The sequence below is a fragment of the Lethenteron reissneri genome, chromosome 30, assembly GCF_015708825.2.
Source record: "Lethenteron reissneri isolate LAM-NWPU_2019-01 chromosome 30, ASM1570882v1, whole genome shotgun sequence".
In the NCBI taxonomy this organism is placed as follows: domain Eukaryota; kingdom Metazoa; phylum Chordata; class Hyperoartia; order Petromyzontiformes; family Petromyzontidae; genus Lethenteron; species Lethenteron reissneri.
The window spans coordinates 11,055,924-11,082,045 of NC_083808.1; the positions used below are offsets into that span (position 1 = coordinate 11,055,924).

Sequence of the window (26,122 nt, forward strand, 5' to 3'; positions counted from 1 at the left end):
GGGAAAAGCATGAAGAGAGAGAGAGAGCGTTCATCCTCTAAGCCACATTCAATCCCCCAAGAAGTCACAATCACCCCCACCAGAGGAGAGAATCACGCAGGAGCACCAGCAATAATGCACTGCCCGTAGGAGGAGGAAAGAAGGTAAAGCTGCTGTGTATACTTTATAAGGAGATGTAATGTAGACTTGCCTTGTATCGTTTGCTTGCTATGTCAGACATAAACATCGTGTTATATGCAACGTGTGTTATTAATATTGAATCTATTCTGCTACAGGGCGCTGTACATATAGGTTATATACTGTGTTTATATACAGCCGAATGAATAATGAATTAAATGATGAGATTAATGTTTTTTTTTTATGTATATCAATATTGGTTATTCTATGTGTGAACTGGCTCATGTCATATGAATGTGGAATTTCCATGGTGATTTAGCCTTGGGGTTTAGACGCATACGTGTAACATGTTTAAACACATATTCTTGGTTCCTTTGGTAAAGTCACATAGAAGGGAAATAATAAAATAATAAAAATGAAACAATTAAATTCTCACGACGTTTCGATCGCAACACAAGCAATCATCATCAGGTGTGAAACCCACAGCAAGAAAATACGACGTTAAGTAAAAAAATCGCCACTTTTTTCAAAATTTCTTGCTGTGGTTTTCACACCTGATGATGATTGCTTGTGTTGCGATCGAAACGTCGTGAGCATTTTATTGTAAAATTTTATTATTTTATTATTTCCCTTCTACGTGACTTTACCGAAAGAACCAAGAATATGAATCCCTGCAGCCACGGAAGCTTTAAATCGAAATGTTTAAACACAACTGTTAGCAGCTAACCGATAAATGAAACTATTGCAAATCTTAAATTCTGTTGTGAATAATGGGATAGATAAAATGTACAGTCAATTCGTTTTCAAATGCCTCTAGGTTTTAAATAAACACTAATCGATGTTTCAATAATTGTAAAAACGTTAACACAAAAGTGGGTTACAATAAGATTTGTTATCTATGTATTTTTATTGGTTGTGCGTATGCTTAGGATTAGCATGGCAGGACTGTGTGGAATGACCTTCACTCAGCAGTATGTAGATCATGGCCAGTAATGATATGGTGATGCCTGTATTCAAATGGCCAGTGATTTCGCCTATAATTTGGACACCAAAATATATCAGCCACATGTATTTTCAAGGGGTAACATGCAGCATTACCTACATGTAAGCAAATTCTGAGAAATACGACAAAATATGTAATACTAACTTTAGGGTAAAACCATTTGTTGGAGCCTTACATTTTAACTGCAATGTTATTTTATAAATAACGTACAAAATATTAATCGGTACTAATGTAAAAAAAGATGTGGTCTTATAAAGTGGAGATTTCCAATGAGAACCTCAAAAAAAATAACTGTCCAGAAACACAGTAATCATAAAATAAACTACGACACAGGGTGAACACCGTTTTGTATTACGAGTGAAATATTCAATTGTTTAGATAGTGGAGAATGCTCTACCAACATAGTGGATCTAACCAAGTTGTGGGAAATCTACATTACTATGGCAGGGACCACCAGTCTCTGCATAAGACGACACAGTGCTGGCTTCTTCATTAAGCAGTGCAACTTCAGTCGGTTATACTAATTTTATCACAGGCGGAGGGATAATAAAAACAATAACAGAGGTTGTTGGGTTAGATCGTGTGAATATAAATGTCCTTAAACCTGCCGCCACCCGACACAGCCAATTAGTAAGGGTTGTCACGTAAACGAAACATGCCAATTAGTTACTAGTTCAGCATACTGGTGTGTTGGAGAGTAAACCCACAACATTCGTTATATATTTATATAGCAAGCACAGGCACAGTGTATAATATTGGTCGCGAAAGCATACGTGTTAAACATAATGAGAACGGGCCAAATTCAAAATGTAACGAATAATCCTGCTTGTTCATTACACAGTGCCGAGTATATGCTCTACATATTTACTCCTCAGAGTTATGTTGAATTATATATTGTTTAGAGTATACGCATGTTTTCTTTATATCTATGCATGAGAGTCTGTTTTTTAAAATTCGTATTTCACTTGAAAGCCATGGTGGGAGAGGTGTAATTTCAGGAATTTGGATTTAGTTTGATTGCAAGGCATGGCTAATTCAGGCTTGTGATATTGCATACGTCTGAGTCATTCCACAGTACAAAGTCATTGACTCTAAATGGCCAGTGCCAATACACTAAGAATAGGTTTTACGCTTTATATCAATAAAACAGGTGTTAAGATGTTCAAACACCAAATAGAAACCTTTTGCAAGGACTCAAGTCTGCCACACACACATTACTTGTGGTGAACATGCAAACATCTCAACAACAGTGTTATTGCCAGAAAGGATTAATCCTATTCTTATTTGTTCATACTTTGATAGTGGCAAAAATGTCCCATTTTGCCAATACACTATTATGCCTGCGTCAAGTAGACTTGAATGCATTCTTAAAGATTATATTCGTTTTCACACGATGTGAATTCACAACAATACAAATGTGTTATTTCACCAACACCACTATCAGCCATGATCTATCCACTACTGAATGGAGGCCCTCACCAAGTTTCAATATCTCATGGTTTTGCAATGCAACAAGCCACACACCTGCACACGAGCCGATGTTATCGCTCTATCGCCGTGGTAGAAATCCTCTTGGGGACATTGCCTCCTTTGGCTGACAGTAATTATTCACTCCTACTGGCCATCATTTCTTCTCATGATGTGTCATACCCAAGCTCACTTTTCTTTTTCTTCACCATCATCATTTTTTTCCATTTATGACTGTGATTCTGAACCACGTGTCATAGCAGGTAATGGTATTTAACTTTCCGTGATCGAGTTCAGATTTCCCAAAATACAACGCAAATAACATGCTCTCGTCTGCCTCTTTATTAAATAGTTTTAAGGCGCTCTTTCTTCCACCTCCAACGCAGCTTATATATAAGCTCCTAGCTTGGCATTGTCTCATTCTTCACCTGAAGACGGCTGCTTGCGTTGTAGCCGAAACGTCGTGAGAATTATTTTATTTTATTATGTTTTATTTTTATTATTTTATTACTTCCCTTCTACGTGACTTTACCGAAAGAACCAAGAAGATAAATAGTTTTAATTTTGGTCTCTCTGCAAGTGCTGCCCTGGGTACACACACACTCTCTCAACAGATATCTCCCACTCGTGTACCAAATGTCATACGTGGCTTTTAGTTGCCCATATTTATCCTGAGCCCTGGACTTTGCAGCCTACTTTTTAAAGTATTTTCTAACAATGCCTTCAGTTCATTCCGATTGCACGTTCTGATTTATGTTTTGAGCAGATCGTTGCTTTCACCACCCTCATAGAAGCTGGTTTCCAGCGTTAACAGAAAACTGACCAAAGCAACGATTGATCTCGCTGCAGCCTATGACAGTTTGGCGCCATGGCCTGCCACTGAAAGTTGGCCAAAATCATCAGATGTCGTTCTACTGTACACCTAATTGATGCGATGCTCGGCAACCAGTGCCAGATTATCCTAGTAGCAAAAGTAGCATATGATCCTTATGACGGTACCCTGGGGTACCAAATAATACAAAATGGCCGCGGCAAATAAATATTTTATTTCTGGAACACAATTTTTTCCAGGGGTTTATTTAACTCCGCTACTGGTGTACTAATCAATCCGAAATCAGTGCTACTCTACGATGTCGAAACGCCAAACATGAGCATAAAAAATCCGTGATCGAAAATTTATATTTCGAAGAGTGCATCGTGTACAGCTCGTCGAGATGAGTCGATTGCCGCATTGCAGACCATCAACAGACTAAAAATGACTGCATCACGGAAATTATGCGAGAGCCGAGGAACTATGGTACCTCGGGGTACCGCCACAAGATTCATATGCTACGGGTCCCGCACTTTCAAGGGCCCCACGCTAAATACTTTCAAGCTATCAATTCCGGTTCAGTGATTCTGCACTTGCTCTAATACTATAGTACTATACTGTCTTCAACTTTTATGAACGACTGGGTGTTTAAGGTTAGCGATTTGTCACATTATCTGGCTGTATATAAAATGAAAAAATACAATTACTTTACTACTCAGGTTAAAATGTGTGTTAATATTTATGTTTTTTTAGGACCCCTTTATAACTTATGCTACAGGCCCTGCACTAGCTTAATCCGGCACTGTCAGCAACCATACTTCCTCGCTGGTAAACACAGCCACAATATAACTATGAACAAGGCTCGGTATGAGCAGTCACGATTTAACATACTGTAGTTTATAAGTCACATGCCATGTACATCATCTTGCAAGGTTCATATATGCTGACGACACAGCCCTTGCTACACAGGGCAACCCCTCGAGAACATTACCAATACTCTAAGAGCTAAGCTAACGTTTTGGGAAGCATATTTCTGTTGCTTGAGACTCTGAAAACATCGTTCCAAAACCACCACAAGCACTTTCCACCTGAACAATCACGCAGAAGATGCCACCATTGATGTGTCCTTCTGTGATAGCCCAGTGCATTATGACCCCTCTGCAAGATCTCTAGGGGTGTCCATGAACAGAAGCCTGGCCTTCAAGCCCCACGTAAAATAGTTCGGTGAAAAGACAAAAATAAATAATCGCCCTTCTACAGAACTTGCATGGACGACCTGGGATGTGGAAGAGTCACTGTGCACGAGCCTGGTCCGGGAGCTTGTCCACAAAACTGGGAGATGCACAATTAAAACTATGCACATCATAACCAGAACACTGAAACGGATACCAATCCCCTGGTCTCCCTGTCAAGGCAAGATTATAATATAATTGGTTGGTGTTGGCATATCTGAGACTGTTAAAGTTTTATTCATTAAGGTTCATTCTAATGTCACTGTGCCATGTGTGTATGTCACCTTTTGTTTTTTTTAAAGCTTGCATTGCATACATTTCTACAGAGTCAAATGCTTCTTCAGCCAACAAGAGGCTGGGGACAATGCTAATTTAAATGCATTTAGACTTTTCCAGAATTTGATGTAAGAGTGCGTATGTGGGCGATGGTGAATAAAATCCCATTACTCCCATTGTTGGTTGGCTTCTGTTTCATTCATCTGTTCCCAATGATCTTCATGAACCATGTTTAAATATGTGATATGTGTTCTTAGGTGTTTTCGGTAAAGTCACGTAGGTAAAACATCAAAATTAATAAAAATAATAAAATAAAATAAAGATCACGACGTTTCGGGTGCGCACAATAGCTTCCACGCCGTCGCTCACCCTTTTTTTGGCCCCTCTCTCCCGATACTTTCCATTCATTGGCTACCACATTCTGATGAGCCCCCCCCTTCTCCTCCCCCCTCAACTCGCTTTTAAGGGACTACATCTTGAATCATTGCCTCACTTGATGCAGCTGATCTGGCTGTGACTGTCCCACCTGATGACGGAGACTTGTGTTGCCTCCGAAACGTCGTGATCTTTATTTTATTTTATTATTTTTATTAATTTTGATGTTTTACCTACGTGACTTTACCGAAAACACCTAAGAATATGATTCCTTGCAGTCACGAAAGCTTCAAGTCTAGAATTAATGTGATATGTGGCTAATGGGTCCGTAGTTCTTCAAGTCATCATCGAGTATTCGTGAATTGTGCGAAAATGCTAATGTTAAATTGCTATTGTTGTTGGAACAGTTGATCCTGATGATTTTATTTCATCCAAATATAACATTTAAAAAATTTAGAACATCCAAATGTTGGCAATTTTAGACAGCAGCATTTCAAAACAAACCAGATTCAAACGCCTGGAGGAGCAAACTAATAAAATGCATGGCACTACCTTAACGGTGGCGCACGCCACCAATCCAGCACTGCGGAAGGCAGTGAGAGTTGGTTGATCGCCACACAAATGCTGTGAAACTCCCTTCCCGTGGGCGTTGAGGTTCCATACGCCGCCTCGCCAGGTGAAGGCGCTACAGTAAATGTGAACTACACCTGTTCCAACTGCATGGGACAGCGTGTGTCCCCCTCACACGCATGGGTTTCCTCTGGGTCTAGATTTGAAGCTTTCGTGACTGCAAGGATTCATATTCTTAGGTGTTTTCGGTAAAGTCACGTACGTAAAACATTAAAATTAATAAAAGTAAAATAAAATAAAAATCACGACGTTTCGGAGGCAACACAAGTCTCCGCCATCAGGTGGGACCGTCACAGCCAGATTTGCTGCATCAAGTGAGGCAATGATTCAAGATGTAATCCCTTAAAAGCAAGTTGAGGGGGGAGGAGAGGGGGGGGGGCTCATCAGAATGTGGTAGCCAATGAATGGAACTTATTAATTGGACAATTACACCTCAATATGTAGGGGACCAGAGCTTGGGTGGGCGGGGGGGGGGACGGTTTGTTGCTGACGCTGCGGCTGTGGTTCCTTGCACCTCCATGAGACATTCTCACGGTTCGAGAGTGTTCGCATTATACGTTTAAATTGTTACTAGCTGTACTACCCGGCTTCGCCCGGGACTTGTATCTACCACGGCCGGCCGCCTTTGTCTCCCCAGTGGCGATGTTAATACGCTACAGTAGTTAAGTTACTCGTTTGAGGCAGAGTCGACCTAGGGGAGGTTCAAATAATCGTCACCGGTGGTGGCCGTGAGCGGGAATCGAACTGGGTTTGCCGGGTTGGTAGCGCAGCGTAGCGTTAAGCACTACACCCACCGCTCCTCACACACCACACACGCACAGACACACACACAGACACACACACAGACACACGCAGACACACACAGACAGAAACACACACACAGACAGCACGCTAACCACTACACTACCGCTCCCCACACACCACACACGCACACACACAGACACACACACAGACACACACACAGACACACACACACAGACACACACACACAGGCAGCACGCTAAGCACTACACTACCGTTCCCCCTACACAACACACGCGCGCGCGTCCATAGGTACACATACACGCGCTTGCTGCAGACACACAGGACTTTCAGGGTGCATACGGCAGTAAACGACTGAAATAATAAAGCGGCAATGCTGTGTAAGGAACGCCTTAGACCCGCATTATACATTTGTGTAATGCGAGCGTAAACACACAAACACACACAAACACATACACAATACACACACACATACATGCAGACACACAGACAGACACATAACACACATACATACACACACATACAAACACAGAAACACATACACACACATACATAGACACACACATACATACACACGAACACATCCACAGACGTACATACACACATACATACAGGCACGCAGACATACACATAAACACATACAAAAAAACCCACATACATACACACACACATACATACACACAAACACATGCACACACATACATACACACATGCATACAGACACACAGACATACACATAAACACATACACACATACACATGACCCGGCTTCGCCCGGGACTTGGATCCACCACGGCGGCAAAACCGACATACATACACACACAGACATACACACAAACACATACACACACATACATACACACATGCATACAGACACACAGACATACACATAAACACATACACATGACCCGGCTTCGCCCGGGACTTGGATCCACCACGGCGGCAAAACCGACATACATACACACACAGACATACACACAAACACATACACACACATACAAACACACATGCATACAGACACACAGACATACACATAAACACATACACATGACCCGGCTTCGCCCGGGACTTGGATCTACCACGCCCAGCCGCCTTTGTCTCCCAAGTGCCGATGTTAATACGCCACACCAGTTACTCGTTTGAGGCTGAGTGGACCTAGGGGAGGTTCCAATAATCGTCACCGGTGGTGGCCGTGAGCGGGAATGGAACTGGGTTCGCCGGGTTGGTAGCGCAGCGTAGCGTTAAGCACTACACCCACCGCTCCTCACACACCACACACGCACAGACACACACACAGACACACGCAGACACACACAGACAGACACAGACAGACACACACACACACAGACAGCACGCTAAGCACTACACTACCGCTCCCCACACACCACACACGCACACACACAGACACACACACAGACACACGCAGACACACACAGACAGACACAGACAGACACACACACACACAGACAGCACGCTAAGCACTACACTACCGTTCCCCCTACACAACACACGCGCGCGCGTCCATAGGTACACATACACGCGCTTGCTGCAGACACACACGACTTTCAGGGTGCGTAAGGCAGTAAACGACTGAAATAATAAAGCGGCAATGCTGTGCGAGGAACGCCTTAGACCAGCAACACATTTGTGTAATGCGAGCGTAAACACACAAACACATACAAACACATACACACACATACATACACACACATACACACAAACACATACACACAGACATACACATACACACAAACACACACATACATGCACACAAACACATACACAATACACACACACATACATGCAGACACAGACAGACACATAACACACATACATTAACACACTTACACACACATACATAGACACACACATACATAGACACACACATACATACACACAAACACATGCACACACGTACATACACACATACATAGAGACACGCAGACATACACATAAAGACATAAAAAAAACCCACATACATACACACACACATACACATACATACACATACATACACATACATACACACATACATAGAGACACACAGACATACACATAAACACAAACACACATACACATGACCCGGCTTCGCCCGGGACTTGGATCCACGATGCCCCGCCGCCTTTGTCTCCCCAGTGACGATGTTCACACACGACAGCAGTTACGCTTTTGAGGCTGAGTGGACCTAGGGGAGGGCCAGGTCCGTTTCAAATAATCGTCAGCGGTGGTGGGCGTGAGTTGGAATCGAACTGGGGTCGCTCAAGCAGCTTAATGACTGTTTGTACAAAGAACATATAAAGAATCGATTATAATAACCAGGCAAGAGTCCACATTATAGACTGCCAGTACACGCACTCAGCTTCATAAGCAGGCTAGAGTGTACATGATAGAGTTGCAGTACGCTCACCGAGCTTAATAAGCAGGCTACAGTGTACATGATAGACTGGCAGTACGCTCACCCAGCTTAATGAGTATTTGTACAGTGAACATTAAAGTAATCGATTGTTGGCGCGTTGGGTTTAAAAGTAATATTAATAGCACACATTGTGGTGGGGGTGTAGTGAAGAGTAGGAAAAACGTTGATGAATTTACCTCAGAGTGGCGTGGTGGGTGTCGAGGCCTAGTAGCGTGCAAAGCCTGCGGCCTCGCCTAAAATTGTCGGCTTGGAAGAGGCAGGGTACGGGTGGCGTTCCTTCCCCCCCCCTAGCGCTCCAACAATACTGTGTAATGGCTATTATTTAATTAAATACGGAGCTTATGAAAGTGGCGAAGGCGTGGCTAGCCGTTAGCAGGGGCAACCGCTGTCCAATGAAACTGCAGCCCTTGGCGAAGGCGTGGCTAGCCGTTGCCAGGTCCAATGAAAGCGGCGAAGGCGTGGCTAGCCGTTGCCAGGGGCAACCGCCGTCCAATGAAAGTGCGTATGGGCCAAAGTCCACACACACACACAGACAGACAGACATGAACGATTTTATATATATAGATTAACGAGCATAGCAATGCATGGTGCATTGAATATGGAAGGAAAGCCCATAAAACCGATGCTGAACTACAAATTTCGTTAAACAATTCAGAGACAAAGGAGAAAATATTTCGGACAAAACACCACAAAATATAATTAAGACACCATAGCAAGAAATAGGGGCATAAAAATAGAAAAGAGTACCTTGATAATTGCCAAGTCATAAATTTAATTTCTTAGGGATAACTATGGAAACCATATGACATGATTCAGATAGTCTTCAAATCAGTGCAGGAATTGTATGCAGATTTCAATAGCAAAAACATTCATATATCCCTGGAATTTTTAAAAAATTCTGATGTAGAGGTGGAACATTATTGTGTTAAAACAGGTGATAAAAATGGGACTTGAAAATGTAGGCCCATTAGCCCCTCAACAAGTATACATATACATTTTTGATGAACAGAATAACATAAAATAGAGGCCAAACCAACCACAACGAACAACATATTATACGTGGCTAAATGAGAGATTTGTCATGCGTGTATAAAATTTACCTCTTATTTTCAAACCATGCAGAGTATCTAGAAAAACTGAAGTTATAATTGCCAATATTGTCCTCTTGGGTGACGAATATCCATATATCACCTGGTGATGCTGCATCACTAAGTTCGAATTCGACAGTGGTTATTTAACCCATTCAGTGCAATGCAGACTTGTATATAACATTTATAAAAGGTAGTGGCGCATGCCTCTAATTCAGCAATGGAGGCTCGGATTCGTGGAGTGCACAAAACTCCCCTTCTGTGGACCCCGTGGTGTCGTTCGCTGGCTCGCCAGGAGGATGCGGTACAAACACAACCATGTTTTCTTCATCTGTTCCATCTGCATGGGTTTTCTCCCAACACTCATTAACGTGGCTGATATCACTTTGATACGTAGAGGGCCGCAGAGCTTGGACAATTGTTGGCGCCGACTCACCGCGTGGCTGCTTTCCTGCTTGTCTGTGGTTTCTCGCGCCTCTGAGATGTTCTCTCTCTACGAGTGAATACTGTGCAGCGCGTTACAAGTTAAAATTATTATGAAATGCGACTACAACTCGAAACATACAAAAACAATGGGCATTTTACGAGAGTAATGCTTGTGTGACAGAAAAACAGATATTTTAATCTTCAAAACTGGACTTTAGCCACATGAAGTGCAAAACTAAATTTCATGTGATGTTAGGCAGAGTGAAAAATAAGTATAACCCGTAAAAACAAAGTTTTTCACTATAAATCCTTTATATGCGTGGCAGCGAACTTAATATAAAGGATTTAAAATATATTCGCCTGTGGAGGACGCGGGGATCGATCCCGCGACATTTGGCATGGGAAGCGAGGGCGCTACCAACTGCGCTACTCCGCCACGGCCTGTGGAGGGGTTACGCTCTGGGCTCTTATACTCTGACGTTCAGCCAAAGCCATGAATTAGTTATATTTGAATATATGTAAAATAAATTTTTTTGCCTAAAAAGTGTACAATTTTGGGAATATTTTTTCACGAACAATAATTGTCTGGCACAACGAGTCTGTGTGGAAAATGTCAGCTCGATTGGATCACGGGAAGTGGGTTAAAAAACGACCGAAAGATTTGCACGGTCCTAAACAAGCAAGCAAGCAAGCACGCGAACTTAATATAAAGGATTTAATAAAAGGCAGGTCCTGATTTATTATTTTACTGACGAGTGGCACAGTCGGCGGCACGGAAGACTGAGGGGTTGGGGGTTTCAAACTGAGTGGGCAGCAAAGGAGAATGAACGACATCCCACTGAGCGCAAAAGGTTAAGTGGGTGCTGTGATAGAAAGCTTTGGTTCCTGGAGCGGAAATAAAGATGGGAGGGTAGAGGTGCAGGGTCAGATGAGTTGGGAGAGGCAGGCAGGTGTGAGACCAAACATTATTTCACATTAAATAGACTTTTGTACGTAATGGCCCTTGCCATAAAAATGTAGACTTGACGGAAGTTCGTCTGGACCACTAAATGGAGATAAGTCTTCCTTAATCCCCCGGCTGCTGATGAGACTTAGAAAATCAAATCCATTCCATTTGCCTGCTTAAACGAATGCTGCTTTTGAACATTGGTCTGTAAGGTCAACAGGATATTGGACTCATATTCTTGGTTCTTTCGGTAAAGTCACGTAGAAGGGAAATAATAAAATAATAAATATATAAAACAATGTTATTGCTTTATATTTTTATTATTGTAAAACAATTTGATTGTTTTATATTTTTATTATTTTATTATTTCCCTTATACGTGACTTTATCGAAAGAACCAAGAATATGAATCCCTGCAGTCACGAAAGCTTTAAATCAGGATATTGGACTGTTTGTGTATTAAACGACACCCACTTGCTTTTGGTGTGTACATCTTGTGTGTGTGTCACCTCACTTAAGCCATAACACCCGGGGTCTTTCCCATGACCTCTTGCCAGCGAGCTTTAAACACTTAACGTGACCTTAAAGTGCATCCAAGCCTTGTACAAGCACTTTGGCGATGTCACCTCCACTTATTTGCGAATGGCGGTTAGTTGTTGCTGTCGATGTGCTTGAAACACTGACCCCCATTTTTTTCGTTCGTTCAATAGTGCAAATCGCAGCTCGCAGTCCCCACCGTCGTCATCCTCAACCCCGCGCCACCGACACTGCTGCCGCCACGCTCGGTGCCTCCCGCGGCACACAGCGATGGATCTCGCGCCGTGGAGGAACGCCAGCCGGACGCCCCGCCACGACAACATTTCCCACGCGGCTCCCAATGACACCGATCGCCACGAGGGCACGGCGGCGGCGGCGGCGGCACGCGACGAGCGTCTCGCCGCGGCGGAGATCGCCCTGCTCGCCGCCATCGTCGCCGTCGCAATCGCCGGCAACGGTTCGGTGCTGCTGGCGCTGAGCCGCACGCGCTGCAAGGCGTCGCGCATGAACCTCTTCGTCAAGCACCTGAGCGTCGCCGACCTGGCCGTGGCCGCCTTCCAGGTTCTGCCGCAGCTCTCGTGGGACGTGACCTTCCGCTTCCACGGGCCCGACGCGCTCTGCCGCCTCGTCAAGTACCTGCAGGTGGTGGGCATGTTCGCGTCCACCTACGTGCTCATCGCGATGACCGTCGACCGTTACCTCGCCATCTGCCACCCGCTGAGCACGTTGCGCCGACGGGGCGAGCCGAGGAAGCAGGCGCACGTCATGGTGGCCTGCGCGTGGGTGCTGAGCGCCCTGCTCAGCACGCCGCAGGTCGTCATCTTCTCGCTGCAGGAGGTGGAGGAGGGCGTCTTCGACTGCTGGGCCGACTTCGGGCAGCCGTGGGGCATGCGGGCGTACGTGACGTGGATCACGGTGTCCGTGTACGTGGCGCCCGTGCTCATCCTGGCGGCGTGCTACGGGGCCATTCTGCTCGAGATATGCAGGTTTGGTGCGCGACGTTGGGCATCGATGTCTCGGACATCTGCTGCCTTGAACCCCTTATCTGTGCCCCCGTCCGGCAACTTTGATCCAGCAAAGGGGCCATCCATAAATGACGTGACGCACCTGGGGGAGGGGGGGGGGGTCAGACATTTGTGACGATGTGTGACGAGGGGGGGGGGGGGTCAGAGATGTGATGTCACATCAAAATGCGTAACTTTAAATAAATATAAACACGTTCTACTTCATTAAATAGACTTTTTAATACATGTCTTCTTCGACAACATCAGAGTGCAGTGCCACATTAAATACGCACTACAATGACAATAGTTTTAAGCGATTTGAAGCATGTTTTTTGGCAGAGGGGGGGGGGGGGGCAGAGCTTTGTGACGTCATATTTGAGGGGGGCTCTGACTTTTTATGACGCCGTGTGACGAAGGGGGGGAGGGGTCTAAAATCGTCCAAAATCGCGTGACGTCATTTATTGATGGTCCCACGGGAGGCCAAACGTTAACCGATGTCACTATTAACCAGTTTCTGTGGCACTCGCTGGATCTCAGTGTCTCTGACATGGCCATGACTTACTCCTCTTCGCTCCCTGTGGAGCACAAGGCCACAACAAGCCCACGCCATGCCGGGCGGTTTTTAGCAGCTTTCTCTGCTTCACCCCAAGACAGGGCCCTGGTCTTTAGTTGGTTTATGACCATTACAAGCCACTATTTACACCAGCTACTTCGACACCAAGATTTGTTTTGTTTAATTAACGATTTTTGTAAAAAAAAAATATATACGTAAAATTGTATCCCAGTTGTCCTCTCCGCATCGTGTCCATTTGGGCCGCTCACCGAACGGGGCATCCCTCTGAGAGGTCTACATTGATCTCGCACGCTTAGGGGGGCAGGCAGCGCTTTCTCACCTGCTCTGCATATGGGAGCAATGTTTCTCGCATAACAGACAAAAGATAACAGATATTTGTATTAGCAGAACTGGACTTCAGCCACATTAAGTGCAACACCAAATTTAATGCGACGGTTATTTTATTCTGTGCGGTCGTTGGTGAACCCGACCGAGACAACTAAATTCCTTACAATTCAGAACCTGGTTTCATCATACACCGCTGCCTGGATTCCAACCCAGGATCTCAGCGGTTCCAGTTCAGGCCTCTCAACCTCTGAATCACGTGGCCACCTCGATGCAGTAAACCCTCTCTGGCCGCGAGGGTTACATTCTTCAAAACGCTCGGGAATTCAGAATTTGTGAATGCATAAACCTTGTTCCAATGGGAAACATGGGGTGACGTTCCTGGTACGAGTAAACATACGGGGGAAATGGTAAATGTTTAAAAACAATGACTACAATAAATACGTTATGAAAAGCATTGCGTTTTTAATTACCTTGGAGGTGGTGGTGGTGATGGTGAGGAATTCAGGAGGATGACTCTTCAGGGGATGCGGGTGTTTCATAACGTTGCACAGTTATCATTTTAGCATTCTAGGGAGTACTCGCCGAAACACTTTCCCTGATTGCATTCGCGTTCTCTTTCTCTTTAATGGACCTCATAGCCGACTCATTTATACCAAAATGTATTAACGAGTCGAGTATAAGTACGGATAAAGTAAAAAAATGCACAATCGCGAGTTCAGAGCGCAATTAATGCGAGGCTTGAGGACCAAGCAGACAGCTGAAGGGCTGTGCCTGATCTTCTCAGTTTTAAAAGTAAAATTTCTGCACGCAGCTCCTCGGTGTGGATGCTCCGTACACTCGCGAATACCGGAGTCCGGTGGGTCGCGAATAGGGAATCAGTAGACATTTAGTAACTCGCGATTAGTGCACAACTCGCGAATTCAGAACTCGCGCATAGGGAGGATTTACTGCACTGAGAAATCGTTTTAAGACTGTCACGCATTGCCCGCAGGAACCTGCGCCTCAAGACGCGTGGCCGATACCCCAAGGACCCCCGGGGCTCGCAGTCTCAATCGCCCGTGTGCTCGCGCGTGAGCAGCGTGCGCTGCATCTCCCGAGCCAAGGTGCGCACCATCAAGATGACGCTCGTCATCATCGTGGTCTACGTCGTCTGCTGGACTCCCTTCTTCGTCATCCAGATGTGGGCAGCCTGGGACGAGACCGCACCAGACGACGGTGATTGCCATCGCATCGCCTGTCGCCTGTCAGGTCTCACAGTTGGCACACCGTCGTTCCTCCATCCAATTCCGCAAATTATCAGGCGAAGTAATGAGTGGCAATCGCCTGAAAGTGGTGCTATAGAGAAGGCTCCAGTCCAGCGTTGTGGGACAGGTAATGTCGTGCAGCTACGGACGAGCCACCAGCAGGAACAAGGCCGCCCATAATTGAGCAGTGTGGATCCTTGCGTCATCACAGCCAGTGGCAGAGGAGTCTCCAAATAGATGAATGACATCGACAAGCGATTGGATAGCAGTAGCTGTCAATACTGTTGCTTATTGTCATTAAGGGTGGGGGGTGTACTAATGCCCGGCTGCCTGTTAACTACCTTGCCCAGTACACAGGAGGTTGTGGGTTCAATCCCGATCCTGACGCCTGTATATTCGGAGTTTGCATGTTCCCCCTGTGGTCATGTGGATTTTTCTCCGGGTCCTCCGGTTTTTCCCTCCTTAGAAACATGCATTTTGAGTATTAGGCTGCTGTAAATTTCCACATGATAAGCCACTTTGTTGAGCTATCATTTGTGAAAAAGAGCTATATAGCTTAGTGATCCCTACCTGGGAAAATACAAATGGTTTAGTTTAGTTTACACACTGAAATAGGTATTGATTAAAGGCTGAGTCCTTCACTCCCTACAATTGGATATATAGCTTCCTCTCTTGAATCTTTAAAACACAAATCCCAAACGTAGTCAATGACATGAGAATCAAGCTGGGATTCCTGTAGGGATACGTTCCGTTTCTCCAAATCAACTTACAAACATCGATCCATCATCCACATTTCTATCCGTTATTGATTGTGGTAATGTAATCTCTCAAGGGCAATACATTAAAATGTTTCCCTTCACATTCCTCATATTTACAATGTGGCCACGATGTACTTTTGTGTCGTTCAGCATTTCAGTGGGAAATTTCATTTTCAATTTTCTGTACGAAACATTTTGCCCCGAGCCTTTGCTGCTGTCACATCTGAATTATTGCAGCCTAGGACCGTTACAAAGTTCTGCTGCAAGCATTCATCACGATTTTGGTCAATTATCATTCTCATATGTCAAACCACTCTCGGATGAAATTTGCATTCCAATTTGTGCCTTGAAGTCATTCTCTCAAACACCGATTATTTGGTTGGAAATTATCGATGCTAAAAGCAACAGTTTTTTACATGTTCAATGTCTGCCATTGTTGTTTTAATTTAATATCAATTACATAATCAGTTCAGATTTTTACATCGTTTGAAATTAATGTGCAATTTCACCTTAATGTTAAGATTTGTTGTCCATATTTGTGCTTGTACCGCACAAGTTGAAATCAAACATGTGATTTAATTCAGGATACCTCTTGTGAGTAATAAGACTGTGCCTCATATTGCCTGAATGTAATGATTTCCATCTCTTGGAAAAATAAAAGACCACGACTGCTACTGCTTTTACTAGTAAATTAAGGAAGCCTCAGGCTAGGTTTAAAATGAATTACCAATGCAAGTGCATGGCTGGGAATTGAATGCTATTCAACGGGTTTGTAGTGTATTGCATGAACTATGAAGGTAACGATTCAGTTATTTAGATTGATAGACCTATGACAGAGACAAGTGATGCTAGCAATTACCTGCCAAGGCCTGAAAGGCGAATGAGGAAGTGCTCTGGCCAGCAATGTGCCCGGATAACTTTGGTCCAACTGTACTGCTGCCCACCAATTGTTATAGAAGACACAAATACTAAGAAAACATTTTCATCCAACCCCTTTTGCACAGGCCGACGGGGGCCACACACTTTAGGTAGCAACGGTCCGTCGCTGTTGTCGATCATCGTATCCAATGTGTTACTGCTGTTTCCACGTCATTCCTCTCTGATCAAGTAGCTCTTCCACTCGGTCTGTCCATCTCTCTTTGTCTTGAATGGAAGCCAATCAACATCGGGGTCACATCCTAATCAGCTGATTGGGTGCTTTAAAAACAACATGATTATGATTAAATGAAAAAAAGGTTACAGGAATCACAGTTTAATTTACTAATTGTTCTTCTTAGTTATCTATTATATCAGATTTGAAAGTAGATGCCCGGGTCATAATTGTATTCATGAATCAATGTTTCCCCATTGTTGAACATAGGAATCAATAGATGCTGCCGGAGAAACAATTCAATCCTTATAATGTATTTTGGAGTTGTGTTGCATGCTTTGTGATACTATGCTTTGGAGGCCAGGGTTGGTGAATCGTGTGCAGATTTGTGAATTTCCAACATTTTCTAGGCATCCACATGTGGATTTGTGAATCCATCTTTGCAGAGCATTGCGTGCTACCTTCTTAAATGCAGTGCGTTTTCCTCTGGATACTCTGGTTTCCTCCCATGAAAGACACATTTGTTTTAAAAAAAAAAAGAGTAGGCCAAACATCCCAGTGCAGTATCACCTCCAGAAAAAAAACAAGAGCCTCGAGACTCAAGTGAGTTTTTTTGAAAAACAAATAGCTTTTTTTACTTGACAATAATAAAAACGCCTTTAAAAAGGTGTTTTAAAAACGACGATTTAATTAACAACTTCGTTTAACTCACAGTCGAGAAGTATGTCAATGATGCGGTGCCTGCTCCCACATAAATGCTTACTTGAATTAATAGATTACTTCCATAACTCGTTCACACGGTTGGGCGAGGCGCTTGGAGCGTTGAGGTACCGCGGCGTTTTTTACCTACACAAATATATATAATAAGGCGTCCATACAAAATGTACATTGCTTTAAAGTAGCGAATTCATGAATTAATTGATGCCACTTTTGATACAGGCATGCATTGTCACCGGATCTGAGTACGTGTGCAAAATTTTAAATTGATTGGACAACAGGAAGTAGACTAAATGTTGATTACAAGATTTGACCATGACACAGGAATCAAGTTAAGTAAAACCGTTGAAAAAAACCCCGTGGCTTCACACACTTCTCTCTTGCTATTAAAGATCCTGAATGATCAGGATCACGTCGAAGGATTGATCCAGATTTAATGCAAAGAAACGTTGATGATTTGATCGGATGGAATTTCCTAATCGAATCGTGTCATTGGGGCGGATCGAACCCGGGCTGTGTACTTCTGCTAATGGTATCCACACTTCATGGCAGCAAATGTTATTATTATTATTAATCACTAGCAGTAGCCTCATAAAATGTTCTGAAATGAAAACTATTAACATAAAAAACAACGAGAACGTTTAGCCTGTTGATAGTTATCATGCCGCTTTATTCATCACCATAAACAGTTCATTACACTATGTACAGTGAGGAAAAAAAGTATTAGATCCCCTGCTGATTTTGTACGTTTGCCCACTGACAAAGAAATGATCAGTCTATAATTTTAATGATAGGTTTATTTGAACAGTGAGAGACAGAATAACAACAACAATCCAGAAAAAACGCATGTCAAAATTTGTATAAATTGATTTGCTTTTTAATGAGGGCAATAAGTATTTGACCCCTCTGCAAAACATGACTTAGTACTTGGTGGCAAAACCCTTGTTGCCAATCACAGAGGTCAGACGTTTCTTGTAGTTGGCCACCAGGTTTGCACACATCTCAGGAGGGATTTTGTCCCACTCCTCTTTGCAGATCTTCTCCAAGTCATTAAGGTTTCGAGGCTGACGTTTGGCAACTCGAACCTTCAGCTCCCTCCACAGATTTTCTATGGGATTGAGGTCTGGAGACTGGCTAGGCCACTCCAGGACCTTAATGTGCTTTTTTTGAGCCACTCCTTTGTTGCCTTGGCCGTGTGTTTTGGATCATTGTCATGCTGGAATACCCATCCACGACCCATTTTCAATGCCCTGGCTGAGGGAAGGAGGTTCTCACCCAAGATTTGACGGTACATGGCCCCGTCCATCGTCCCTTTGATGCGGTGAAGTTGTCCTGTCCCCTTAGCAGAAAACACCCCCAGAGCATAATGTTTCCACCTCCATGTTTGATGGTGGGGATGGTGTTCTTGGGGTCATAGGCAGCATTCCTCCTCCTCCAAACACGGCGAGTTGAGTTGATGACAAAGAGCTCCATTTTGGTCTCATCTGACCACAACACTTTCACCCAGTTGTCCTCTGAATCATTCAGATGTTCATTGGCAAACTTCAGACGGGCATGTATATGTGCTTTCTTGAGCAGGGGGACCTTGCGGGCGCTGCAGGATTTCAGTCCTTCACGGCGTAGTGTGTTACCAACTGTTTTCTTGGTGACTATGGTCCCAGCTGCCTTGAGATCATTGACAAGATCCTCCCGTGTAGTTCTGGGCTGATTCCTCACCGTTCTCATGATCATTGCAACTCCACGAGGTGAGATCATGCATGGAGCCCTAGGCCGAGGGAGATTGACAGTTCTTTTGTGTTTCTTCCATTTGCGAATAATCGCACCAACTGTTGTCACCTTCTCACCAAGCTGTTTGGCGATGGTCTTGTAGCCCATTCCAGCCTTGTGTAGGTCTACAATCTTGTCCCTGACATCCTTGGAGAGCTCTTTGGTCTTGGCCATGGTGGAGAGTTTGGAATCTGATTGATTGATTGCTTCTGTGAACAGGTGTCTTTTATACAGGTAACAAGCTGAGATTAGGAGCACTCGCTGAGAATAGGAGCACTCTTTCTGATTGAAAGGGGGTCAAATACTTATGTCCCTCATTAAAATGCAAATCAATTTATAACATTTTTGACATTCGTTTTTCTGGATTTTTTGTTGTTATTCTGGCTCTCACTGTTCAAATAAACCTACCATTAAAATTATAGACTGATCATTTCTTTGTCAGTGGGCAAACGTACAAAACCAGCAGGGGATCAAATACTTTTTTCCCTCACTGTAACACATTTTTGTTCCTGGGTAGTAATTGTTATTTCCTAATTGCTTATGCCTAAAAAGTATAGATAATATATACTCTTTGGTTCTTTCGGTAAAGTCACATAGGTATAAAATAAAATAAATCACGACGTTTCGATCACAACACAAGCGGTCGTCCTCAGGCAGAAAAAATATAATCCAGCAGAGGAACTGCTGAACTAGCGAGAGAGTAGCTACAACAAGGCTATATATGTGGCGATGGGCAAGCAAGCGGGGTCTGAGCTGGAAAGAAATTCCATCACCGAACGCAAGCACCTCAGTTGTGTTAATGGGGGATTAGGGAGAGAGGAAATAGGGAGAGAGGGATTAGGGAGGGAGATCAGCATGAATGAGCTTCCATCACCGCATAAGAGTATCATGCCCGCATATGCACACAACAGCAGTGTTAATGAGAGATTAGCACCATGAGAGTGCAATTGCAAAGAAAGAAACAGAGAGAGTCGGAAATAACAGCTGACATAGGCAGGTTGGATGGAAACATCACAGTGAGTTAAGACTTTACCTGGTTAATAATGTCCTTCCAATGATTGCTCAGTTTGTACCCATCTTCTCGGTTAAAGTTGTGTCCGTTTATATATCTGGATGGCTTCATGAACAAATCTCTGAAGGTAGCCGGTAGGTTTGCAGAGTACCTCCGTCTTGGAAAAATCAATTTCGTGTGAGCCCACAGCGTTAAAACAATGATCAGCAACGGCAGAGGTATTGATCCTACCGTGTTTCAAATCCGCCTTGTGTTCACGAACGCGGTCTGAGACATGTCGTTTCGTTTCCCCAATATAACAGCTGCCACAACCACAACTTAGTTTGTAGACACCAGGACCAACCCCGGTATCCCCCCCCCCCCCCCCCCCCCCGGGGCTCGGCTTTTTTCCTTACTGCGTGGCCAGGCCCCGCCCTCGGCCACGCCTCTTTTCCCGATCCTTCGTGAGGGTTCAGGACCCACCTCACGTGTTCCTCAACCCTGGTCCCCCGCCGTCCGCACCACATCCGGTAACGTGCCCCTTCCTGTTTACCCAGCCTCCCCTGGTATGCCCATCCGGTGTCCGCGGAGAGGCTCCGCCCCTACAGTAGCACCCACATGGTACTGTCTCTACACAACGGTACTCATACCAACGACACTACTATTTATATTACTGGAAAGTTCTAGAATGTTCTAGAAGTTACTCCAAGTTTACTCAGCACTGAATCTATCTGGAATGTTCTGGAAAATAGGTAAATTTCAAAATATCACTCTCCTGATCACAAAAGCAAAGTTTGTGGGCAATAATAGCCATTTTGTACTTTTGAGGCATAAGCAATTAGGAAATAACACTTACTACCAAGGAACAAAAAAAAACTTATACAGTGAATTATATTATTGAAGGCGATGAAGGATCTGGATGACAAAGAGAATGCAAGTCAAGAGTGGGAGTACTCGTCGAGGCGGTATGCAACAGCATTCACCCTCCAGCGCCAACCCCTAAGGCCTTTTTCTAGGGGTCCCTCCTGACAAAGCCCCCAAGACAGCCCCCTTCCTAGGGTCCCTCCTGGCAATGCCCTCAAGACAGCCCCCTTCCTAGGGGTCCCTCCCGACAAAGCCCTCAAGGCACCCCCTTCCTAGGGTCCCTCCTGGCAATGCCCCCAAGACAGCCCCCTTTTTAGAGGTCCTTCCTAGCAAAGCCCCCGAAACAGCTCCCTTCCTAGGGGTCCTTCCTGGCAAAGCCCCCAAGACAGCCCCTTTCCTAGGGGTCCTTCCTGGCAATGCCCTCAAGAAAGCCCCCTTCTTAGGGGGCCCTCCTGTGGCCCCCTAACCCCCAAGCGAGCTCCTCCCCTTCTCCGAGTCTCGGCAGCAGTGGCCGAGCCTGTGCAGCCACGAGGCTGTGGCCACCTCCCTCGCCCTCCTCCCCCTCAACCCACGAGGTTCTCTCGCTCAGAGGACCTGGTGGTCAGGGTCAACCAGGTGGACAGGGTCAACCAGGTGGGCAGGGTCAACCAGGTGGACAGAGTCAACCAGGGGAATTGAACCATGTGCCTAAAGTTCCATCGTTGGCGTGCCTGCATTAATAATAAGAAGAATTACAGCTTATATAGCACCTTACATCTGTAGTGACTAACTCGGAGACGATAAGACTTGGAGGCACTTCTTTATTAACAAGCACCATCGGGGTTAACACACTCAATAATGAGTCCATCTATTGTCGGTGACGCTACTCATCCAGGACAGTTGGTCGGCTGCCTGACTGGTGACACCCCGAGATGGTGAAGACGGAGAAGACGACGAGAAGAACGGTGACGAAGACTTCAGCAGCACGACGGGAATCCCACTGCAACAACAGCCCCGAGGTCCCCTACAGGGGCGCATCTTATACTGTCAGCATGGCCTCAGTCCACCCCCGGCCACGCCCCCTTTCTAGAACCTACTAGCCGGTTCCTTGTGTGCCCCTTCTTTGACCTTTCCCAAAGATTCCCCTCTCGTATATATCTTGGTGTGCCCATTCTTTGACCTTTCCCCAAGATCCCCCTCTCGTATATATCCTGGCCTGCTGACGTCAGGGCTGCCGTACGCCGCAGATCCCCTTTCTTGCCAGCAGCCAGTGCTATGCCACTACACATCGATGACAGTGGAGGAGGGGTTGGGTAACCAGTCAACGTTCTGTCAATTAAATAAAAATGACTTTGACAATGTAATTAACGTGTGCCTCGAAAGCTAACAAACACATCAACCAAGGGTTGACTTTTACAACTGAGTGATATTATCCAATGAAAGATAGTTGGTTGAGCAAAACAGGTACTGTAGGAATTGATCTGATAAATACGTTTGAGTAATGTCCTTTATGTTACAAAATTTGAAGGAAAGATGATCGGGGGTAAAACCAAATAAAAACACAAAAAATACCCATAGGCCAGGATCCACTACTGATAAATTGGTATCCAAGATGCCACTGGCAGAAACCAGGTCATGAGTGTAACTGCGAGAATGTTTGAGAACGTGTTGTGAAATGCCAAAGTATCAAGACTTGCCATGACATCTTTAGAAAATGGACAGCTGGAATCATCTCCATCAATTTTAAAGTCACCACGGAGGAGTTGCCTACTGGTGCTTGTGTGCAGCATGACGAGCATCTCAGAGAGATCTTGAAAAAACTGAGGAGAGGTGTTGGGAGGGTGGTAGTTCAATGCTATCATAATATAATGGATACATCGTTGGGGGAATTAATCAAATCCTTTGTTATCAGGTCTCTTGGCAGAATAGAATTGAGCAAGTTTGAACCATGGCACTGGTACACAATGGCCTACTCTTTTCAAATTACATCACAAATCCTTAGCGTAAACTCTGAAGCAAACGGCTCACATTGTGAAGGTCAATGCACCTGTCGTATTACGCAGGATGACCTTGCGGATGCGAACCGTGGATCCTATACAAGCGGCGAATGTACTTCAACTGCACCATACCACCACCCCACGAGATGGCAGAGGAGCATCCAACAATGGCACCACACTGCAAACACAGGGCGAGTTTCTTGATCCAATCAGAGAATGGCCTGGACCGTACAGCTGCCCGGATAGGAGGGCACCAACGTGTATAGTGTTGCCAACTGAAACAAAGCAGAACAGCACCTGTTCTTACAGCAAGTCGAGGAGTTGCCCTATTTGCACCTGGCGAGATGTTAACACCCTCGGCTGGTATGCAGGAGGGCGGGGGTTCGATCCGGACCTTGATGCCTGCTGTATATTAGGAGTTTGTGAGCTCTCGCTGTGGTCGCGTAGATTTTCTCCGGGTCCTCAGCTTCGTCCCCTCCACATTTAGAATCAACGCGCGTTTAGAGTATTTTTATTGCTATAAATTTGCACACGATAAGCCACTTCGTTGAGCTTTCATTTGTGGCCAGGTCTCGTCTAAAAAAGAGCTGTATAGATCAGTGGGCCTTACCTGGTGAAATAAAACATTAGTTTAGTTTGCGTGTCAAAATCGAGATTTTGCGGTCAGACTCGCAACTGGTCCCTGTAAAACTCTACACACCGACACCTAGAACTATAGCATTCCTCCCCGTGGGGGAAACCTCTTAGCACAGCCTCAGTGGCCTATTGTGGGCCTGGGGAAAAGTAGTAAAACGTGTCTCTCTCATTTCGTAGCAATAACAAATGCAAAAAATGCGCATATATTTTTGTGCGCACATGTAGCAACCAGATGCTGAATACACACGTAATTATATAAACCACCGACATAATTAAAAGCTAATTCATTCGCCGGAGACTGTCAATATGCACCTTGATAAAGACAGATTATGTGCACCTGTTGCGGGAGATTGTACTGCTGCCAATGGCTGCAACAACAACAACAACAACCTCTTGGGCCCTTCATTGAGTGGCGCAGTTGTGGGCGCCGCGGTGGCGAGACGTTAATTGCCTGGCCTAGTCTACAGGAATACGTAGGTTCGAATCCCGACCCTGGCGCCTGTATATTTAGCATTGCGTGTTTCTCTCACCGTAGTAGCGTGGAATTTTCTCCGGGTCCTCTGGTTGTTCCCCCGCATTTAGCATCAACGTGCGTTTAAGAGTATTTGGCTGCTCTAAATGTCCACACGATAAGCCGCCACTTCGTTGAGCGATCAATTGTGGTCAGGTTGCTTCTCAAAAAGAGCTCTATAGCTCAATGGGCCTCACCTGGTAAAATCAAATAACGACGTCACAGTCGGTGCACGCGTCACAGTTATCACAATCCCACGCTGTCTCCCCCCCTCCACCTCCCCCGACGCCGCAGACTCATCCGACCCCACCTACACCATCGTGATGCTCCTTTCGAGCCTCAACAGCTGCACCAACCCGTGGATCTACATGTCGTTCAGCGGGCACCTCCTCGAGGAGGTTCTGGCGTGCTGCCGCCAGGTGCGGTGCCCTGCCACGTGCCGCCAGCAGCGGCGGCGGTGCCGAACGCCGACGAGGCGCGGGGCGGGCTCGCCCAACACGGAGCACGTGGTCTACGCGCTGTCGCCGGCACCTACGCAGTGCCGCAGCTCACCCGCCGCTGTCGCCACCGCCACCCCCGAGACGCGAAGATCCGCAGCGCCGCTGTAGTCGCCAGCGTTACCGTAGCGCCATCGCACCTCCGATTACGGCGGCGAAAGAAGTTCAACGTACGTACGTTCGTGCTACGGTGTTACTGCACATTCCCAAAAAAAAAGTTTTGCTGGCGTGCGGGAAAGCGAGCCTGCGCAGCGGTAACATCAGAGCGCACGTTCTTGCGGACTATCATCACGCATCCCATGCCACCCACACTCCATCTGCCCTGGGCTTTGGATCCCGTGCGAACGCATTGGCAGTGATTGTTTTAAGAAAAGCAAATCAAAGACTCGCCATAGTCAAGATTAATCGGTAGGTACACTCGGCCCAAAACAGAAAACACACAGACGGCTGGTGTTTCAGGAAGATGAATGTGACATTACTACTATAATGAGCCAAGAATGTATGTTTGTGTGTAACGCGCGTGACGTCACACCACATGCTGCACCCCCCCCCCCCCCCGTCATTAATATTAATGAGCGGGTGGATTGCTACACTCACGCAAAAGAAGGTCGAGCGTAAATAATATTTTTCGCAAATTCGCTTTCAGTTTGACGTTTCTTTATTGAAAGTGAAGCTAATATATAATTCTACGCAGCAACAAAGTGGATTTGGTGTCTTTATTTATTTCTTCAGCACTTGAGCCAAATGGTGTCTAATTTATGCTTCTACATTATGGTAAAATATTTATTGATGATTTTCCAGATATTGTATCGAATTCCAATTTATTTCAACCCCAGCGACCAAAAGCAGAAGAGAATAAAGTATCAGAGCAGTGAATTTGAATAAATTGAAGGTCAGTTATATACAGTGCTACAGTGAACTGCAGTGAAGTGTTTTATGACTTTGTTTTGTGCCAGATTTACTGCCATTAATACAGTGCTACAGTGAAATGCAGTGAAGTGTTTGATGACTTTGTTTTGTGCCAGATTCACTGCCATTAAATTTACACAAGATACAATTATACTCTGCTCAAGTTTTTCGTA

The 26,122-nt window shown here is 45.1% G+C and overlaps 1 protein-coding gene across 1 annotated transcript; it reads left to right on the plus strand.

Moving 5' to 3' along the window:
* On the plus strand, nt 1-25,556 carry LOC133349526 (oxytocin receptor-like). Its single transcript, XM_061563060.1, has 4 exons — nt 1-143; nt 12,258-13,070; nt 14,981-15,204; nt 24,838-25,556. Exons 2-4 carry the CDS (start codon nt 12,355-12,357, stop codon nt 25,149-25,151), a joined length of 1,254 nt encoding a protein of 417 aa, XP_061419044.1. The 5' UTR covers nt 1-143; nt 12,258-12,354; the 3' UTR covers nt 25,152-25,556.
* The last annotated feature ends 566 nt before the right edge of the window (nt 25,557-26,122 follow it).